At 50.5% G+C, this 7,033-nt stretch overlaps 2 protein-coding genes across 3 annotated transcripts in view; one reads left to right on the forward strand and one right to left on the reverse strand.

The window, feature by feature from the left end:
* Positions 1-7,033, forward strand: part of LOC106525870 (multimerin-2) — a gene marked incomplete at its 5' end in the record, with an annotated part of 55,434 nt that overhangs the window by 26,293 nt on the left and 22,108 nt on the right.
* On the reverse strand, positions 4,361-5,228 carry LOC106525871 (uncharacterized; the record flags this gene model as incomplete). The annotated part of the gene is given in 1 exon segment (XM_014020244.1): positions 4,361-5,228. A coding segment is annotated over 1 exon segment (635 nt), but the record flags the coding sequence as incomplete, so codon positions are not given.

Genomic DNA, 7,033 nt, shown 5'->3' on the forward strand with positions numbered 1-7,033 from the left:
CTGCATCCAAACTCAGCGTATCTCCCTAAGGTGATACCTTCTAACTACAGCTCCATGTCTATTGAGCTTTCTAGTTTTTATCCTTCCCCTTTTGCATCTTAGGAACAGAGGAGGTTACATTCTTTGTGTCCTCTACGTGCACTGCATATTTACATTGACKGCACACAGGAGGTGAGGTCATGTGATCAGCTGTTTGTGTATGTTGCTAACCCACTCAGGGGCAGAGCTCTGTCCAGACAGAGACTCTCCCACTGGATTGTGGAGGCTATCTTGTTAGCTTACAGCAGCAGGGGTCTCCCAGTCCCAACTGGTGTCAGAGCTCACTCCACCAGGGGTGTAGCAGCGTCCTGGGCCCTATTTAAAGGGGTACCTGTGAGTGGCATCTGTGCTGCGGCCAGCTGGTCTTCACCGCACACATTTGTTCAGTTTTATCGCTTAGATGTGACAGCCCCCTCGGTGGCTCACTCTGTGCTCTCCGCTGGGTCTGATGTGCTGCACTAGAATGTTAATATGACCCAAGTTTGGTGCTGCTCTGCGGGGCGTTTATATACTGTATGTCCCATACATGATGTTGTACCGAGTGAATTGACTGAAAGGGAACGTAATGTTATGCATATAAATACTGTTCCCTGAAGGAAATGAACGTGGTACAACACATGGTGGCCCCGCTGCACAGCTGGTCTCGGTGAAGAGCAGTTACCGAACTGAGGAGTGACTGTGATGCGACAGTATATATATGTGCAGGCGGAGCCTGACATCTGTCGTCATCACATCACCTGCCTAAAGGCATGATTAGAGGTGGCTTCAGCCAGGACACGCAGGAGCGTGGGTTCCCATACATGATGTTGTACCTCGTTCCTTTCCTTCAGGGAACAGTAGTTATATGCATAACATTACGTTTGCCTGGGGGTAAATTACCTGCTGATTATAACTGTCCTCTGTTATGTGGATGAGAGAAGAGAGAAGAGCTGCTTCAGCAGCTCTCCTCCTGTCCAAACGCGCAGCGCTTTCACAGAGGGACAGCGCACAGGAGTGCACGTGTGTGTGGTGAATGGAGGGTGTGTGGGCAATTTTATTATTAATAATATTAATACTGTTGCCATTATAGTTGTATACACTTAATAAGAGGTTGTGGAAGTCGCCTTTTTGGCGGAAAAAAACTAGCCGAAAACTTCTCACATTAAGACTCTTTGAGTCGCATTTATTAACCAAGAACCAACATGGCGCTGCGCATGCGTAGGCAAAAAACCCGCCTCAGAAACGTCATCACTCTTAAAGAGACCGCAACTATTACCTGGATCATAACATTAATAACATTATACATAACGGAACCATAACAGAAAGTGAATTATGCAGTCAGTATTGAGAGCACTATACACGCCCCCCCCAGAATTAACTGTGACAGAAAACCAGGGAGAAAAATATTTAAAAAAAAAACAACAACAACTTATTAATGGCATGGGGGTCGAATCAAACGTCCAGTATGGCTCCGCCGAATGGGGGAGGGTGCAGCCACCCCCTCATTGGCTGTCTGCGGGGGACCCTTGCTGCATGGTCGAGGGGCAGGAGGAACGGAAAAAGGGGTCCTAGTCATAGGCCGTCCTCGTTTTGGGGGTTGCGCTAAGTCCACTGGTCTAGCCAGATCCAAGTGAGCTGGTTTAAGGCGGTCCACAGATACACACTCTGGTTTACCTCCAATGTCCACTACAAAGTGCTTGTCCCCAGTTTCCACAACCCGAAAAGGGCCCTCGTAAGGTGGGCGGAGAGGTCCGCGGTGACTATCAATTCGAATGAAAACATAGCCAGCAGACTGTAGGCCACTGGGGACGTGAGAGGTCGGTAAACCATGGCAGGAGGTAGGAAGTGGAGCAAAAAGCCTGGCATTGTCCAACAGGTTGGAGCGCTGGAGTGCAGCTGARCAAGGGGTCGTAGTGCTGGGGACGAACTCGCCAGGGACCCGTAGTGGCTGACCATACACCAGCTCTGCYGAGGAGGCCTGGAGGTCTTCCTTTGGTGCTGTCCTGATGCCCAGCATGACCCATGGGAGCCTGTCAACCCAGGAACTGTCCTTCAGGCTGGCACGCAGGGATGCCTTCATGGACCTGTGAAAACGTTCACAGAGGCCATTACTCTGGGGGTGGTAGGCCGTGGTGCGGTGGAGCTTAACCCCTAAGCTCCCTGCGACAGTGTTCCAAAGTTCAGAGGTAAACTGAACGCCACGGTTTGAGGAAATGTCCGATGGGATGCCAAAACGGGACACCCAGGTGCCGATGAATGCCCGTGCCACATCAGCTGAAGTTATGGACGACAACGGAACAGCCTCTGCCCACCGCGTAGTCCTGTCGACCATAATGAGCACGTGGGTGTAACCCTGCGAGGGTGGWAGTGGGCCCACTAGGTCAATGTTAACGTGGTCAAAACGTCGTTCCGGCACCTGGAATDGTTGCAGTGGTGCTTTGGTGTGACGGTGGACTTTGGCACGTTGGCACGCCACACAGGTGTTCGCCCAGTCCCTCACGTCCTTCTTAAGTCCGGGCCATACAAACTTGGCTGCCACCAGCCGTTGTGAGGCCTTGGTGCCAGGGTGTGAAAGGCCATGGATGGCGTCAAACACAGGACGCCTCCAKTTCGCAGGTACAACAGGCCTAGGACACCCCATGGATATGTCACAAAGCAGAGTGGTGCCAGCCTCGTTGAACATCACATCCTGCAGCTGCAGCACAGTAGTGGATGAATGGAAAGTCTGCATGTCTGGGTCCGTGGCCTGCTCTGCTGCCATGCTGTCGTAGTCCAGGCCGAGGTGGACCGCCCCTGCAACAGCARGGGAAAGGCAGTCTGCGACATGGTTGTGTTTCCCAGAAAGGTGTGTAATGTCCGTCGTGAACTCAGAAATGTAAGCTAGCTGCCACTGTTGCCTGCCGGACCATGGCTGAGTGACTTTYGACATGGCAAAAGTTAGTGGCTTGTGGTCCACAAAGACAGRGAATTGGCGTCCCTCCAGCAGTGAACGAAAGTGTCGGATAGCAAGGTACACTCCAAGGAGCTCCCGGTCGAAGGTGCTATACTTCCGTTCACTGGGACGCAACTGCCTGCTGAAAAAGGCGAGAGGCTACCAAGCGTTACCCACCCACTGCTCATAGACCGCACCGACTGCGTAGTCTGAGGCGTCTGTGGTCAGTGCGATTGGGGCYGAGTAGGCGGGATGGGCCAACATGGTGGCCTTAGCTAGGGCTGTCTTAGCGTCCACAAAAGCGTTGTGTCTTTCTGGGCTACAGTCTACAGTGTGCTTGGGCTTTCGGCCCTTCAGAGCCTCATACAAGGGTRGCATGGTTTGGGCGGCCTTGGGGAGGAAACGGTGGTAGAAGTTGACCATGCCTAGGAACTCCTGTAAGGCTTTGATGGTGACTGGGCGTGGAAAAGTGGTGATGGCCTCCACTTTTGACGGAAGAGGGAGGACCCCGTCCTTTGTGACTCTGTGCCCRAGAAAGTCTATGGTGGACAGTCCGAACTCACACTTAGCTGGATTGATGATGAGCCCATGTTCGGTAAGCCGCTCGAACAGAGTGCGAAGGTGCAAAAGGTGCTCTGAAGGTGATGAACTGGCCACCAGGATGTCGTCAAGGTACACAAACAGGAAAGGCAGATCCCGTAACACAGAGTCCATGAGCRGCTGGAAAGTTTGAGCAGCATTCTTGAGGCCAAACYGTGTGCGCAGGAACTCGAACAAACCAAACGGCGTGATGACAGCTGTTTTTGGGATGTCGAGAGGGTGAACTGGCACTTGATGGTACCCTCTAATCAGGTCCACCTTGGAAAAAATGACCTTACCCGCCAGGTGCGCTGAAAAATCCTGGATGTGSGGCACTGGGTAGCGGTCAGGAGTTGTTGCGTCGTTGAGCCGCCGGTAGTCCCCGCAAGGARGCCAGCCCCCACCCGGTTTGGGGACGAGGTGCAGGGGGAGGCCCAAGGGCTGTTGGAGCGTCGAACAATCCCCAGGCATTCCATGGACTCGAACTCACTCTTGGCTACGGCGAGCTTGTTTGGTTCGAGACGTCGAGTGCGGGCGTATACAGGAGGGCCAGTGGTGTCAATGTGGTGCTCGACACCGTGCTTGGCTGTGGAAGAGGAGAAAGTGGGCTGCGTGAGCGCTGGGAACTCGGCGAGCAGACGCTGGAAACTGTTTGTGACCGAGAGCAGGCTGGAGAGGTGTACTGCGCTAGAGTCGCTGAGCGCGCAGGCATAAGAACAGAAAGTGAAGGCATCAATCAAGCGCTGATTTTTGATGTCCACCAACAGTCCATAAGTACACAAAAAATCTGATCCTAAGAGGGGAACAGCGACTTTGGCTGTTACGTACAAAGTCCCAGCCAAAGCGTTGGCCCCCAAAACACAGTTCAACATGCCTCGTGCCATACGTACGAATGGGGCTGCCGTTAGCGGCTTCCATGGGGGGGCCGTGGGTGTCAGCCGCAACGTCCACTTGTGAAGCAGGCAGTAGACTTCTCTGTGCCCCTGTATTGCAGAGGAAATGCCAGCCGGAGATGGAGTCGTGGATYAAGAGCAGCCTGCCGGCATGGCCGACGCTCACGGCCACTAGTGAGCGCCGGCCTTGGCGTTTCCCACTCCGCCGAAACTGCATGGAGAGCGGCAGCGCTTGGCCTTGGGGCCAAACCTGGRATGGTAGAAGCACACACCTGAAGACTGCTGGCGACGTGGGGCTGCTGCTGCGACGAGCCTGCAGTCATCCGGTACGTCAGAAACAGCACCAGCAGGGAGGAGTGCCGCTGCGCAGGGCTGCTGACTAGCCAGGAAACACTTATCAGCCTCTGCAGCCAGTACTCTGCAATCCGTGCTGGCAGTGTTGGCCAAAGCAGCTCTCACATGAGCAGGCAGTTGGCGCAGGAAAAGGTGGAGGAAAAGGAAATCTGGCCTGTTGTCCCCAAGCAAATCTAGCATTCGGTCCATTAGCTCTGAGGGCTTGCTATCACCGAGCCCTTGAAGAGAGAAAAGCCTATTGGCTCTTTCAGCGTCAGACAGTTTGAATGTTTTTAGTAAGTATTCCTTCAGAGTTTCATATTTTCTTGCCGGAGGAGGATGTTTAAGAAGGCTCACCACTCTCGCTGCTGTAGAACTTCCGAGGGCAGATACCACGTAGTAGTATTTCGTTTCGGCGGCGGTAATCTGACGTAAGGCAAACTGCACCTCAGTCTGAGCGAACCAGGCCGAAGTGGAAAATTCCCAGAATTTGGGGAGCTTGAGCGACACAGAGTTGGCGGTCTTGGCGATCTGGATACGTCCAGAAACAAACGTCGGGGTCACCAGTGTGGAAGTCGCCTTTTTGGCGGAAAAAACGAGCCGAAAACTTCTCACATTAAGACTGAGTTGCATTTATTAACCAAGAACCAACATGGCGCTGCGCATGCGTAGGCCAAAAACCCGCCTCAGAAACGTCATCTCTTAAAGAGACCGCAACTATTACCTGGATCATAACATTATACATAAGGGAACCATAACAGAAAGTGAATTATGCAGTCAGTATTGAGAGCACTATAAGGTGCAACCAAGGGCGACAGATGGAGCATAACAAAAAAAATGCGGGTTCGACAGGGGCACTTGATGGTCTGGAGGGAAAAGTGCAGGTGCTCAAGCACCACCTGACATCTACCTGTGCACGTCCCTGATCAGATGGGAATCTTTTATTTATTTTAGATTAAATAAGACACCTCCTCCTTTATGTAGACATGCTCCATGCGTAAAGATGAAGCTGATGAATGTGATGTGATGTGTAATGCCACAGATCTGCTGTCTTGTGAAGCCTCATTGCAGCCTGGATCTCAATGCTGCAGATCAAGTGCTTTCCCCTATCAAAGGGCAGCGAGCTGACCACTTCAGCTCTGTGTCCTGGAGGAGGATCTACACTCACTCTGTCTAAATTCATATTATCAGGCATGTTGATAAGTGCCTTCCAACCTAGGTGGTAGACCTCCTAAATGTTTAATCTGGATTTTATTTATTTTCAGCTAGAAAGCTTTAGCAAAACTACCTCATTGTCAAGGAAACCGTAAACATCCAGGAACCGTGGGTGTAAAGGCTCCGTGACTGTCACCAAGCTGTGGCACCGATTGGAGAACAAGTAATGCAGCCCTATGTTTGTATTTCAGGCCAAACTGGAAATAAAGCTCAATTATGTCACGTATTTCCATTTCACTAAACGCAGCTAGTCCAAAATGATCTGAAAGATATTGTGTGAGTTATCTCGTGCGCACGACTTAGTAACTAGTGGGAACAAGATACTAACTCGTGCGCACGACTTAGCAAATGGTGGGAACAAGATACTAACTCGTGCGCACGACTTAGTAACTGGTGGGAACGAGATAGTTTTTTTTTTCAATCCATGTCCCTTTAGGGGCTCAGTAATATCCTGTTCTCCTGAAGGCAGAGCCGCGCAACACGAAGCGGACAGAAACCGATGAGAAGAGAAACATGATACAGTTACAGTGCTATGCATGTTTTAATGTTACAGACCCCCATTTTTCACAAACAGTTCAAAGTTTAAACTGCTGTTGTTGTGAATCTTTGGTGAAATTTTTACCTTCAAGCAAATGCCCCCCAAACCAAGGAGGTGCTATAGAACGGCTGGAGTGCGCAAAGACCACGTGACCGTGTGATCGGCTGGAGAAGCTAACGGCTAACGCTAAACGGMCAAGAGTCTGGATTTCCCATTACTGTACATGTTGACAACAGAGCATAAAAAAGGACTGTCGATGTAGAAATCATAAAAACTATTAATAATAATATTAATCCAATTATTATTAATATTTTACAGTTTATATAATCTATCTAATGTTTTAAATAATGCCAGAAAAGCTGTTTGTGTTATGGATTTATTAACAGAAGATAAACAGGAAAATGTCTCATTTTACAACACAAGTCAGCAGATTTGATCTTATTTAGCGCAATGAGGTCAGAGCAGAACTGAAGCTAATAATATAACAGTTTAAAATCAAACTAATCTCATGAAGTCGCTGTAATC

Source organism: Austrofundulus limnaeus, unplaced genomic scaffold, assembly GCF_001266775.1.
Source record: "Austrofundulus limnaeus strain Quisiro unplaced genomic scaffold, Austrofundulus_limnaeus-1.0 Scaffold245, whole genome shotgun sequence".
Lineage (NCBI taxonomy): Eukaryota > Metazoa > Chordata > Actinopteri > Cyprinodontiformes > Rivulidae > Austrofundulus > Austrofundulus limnaeus.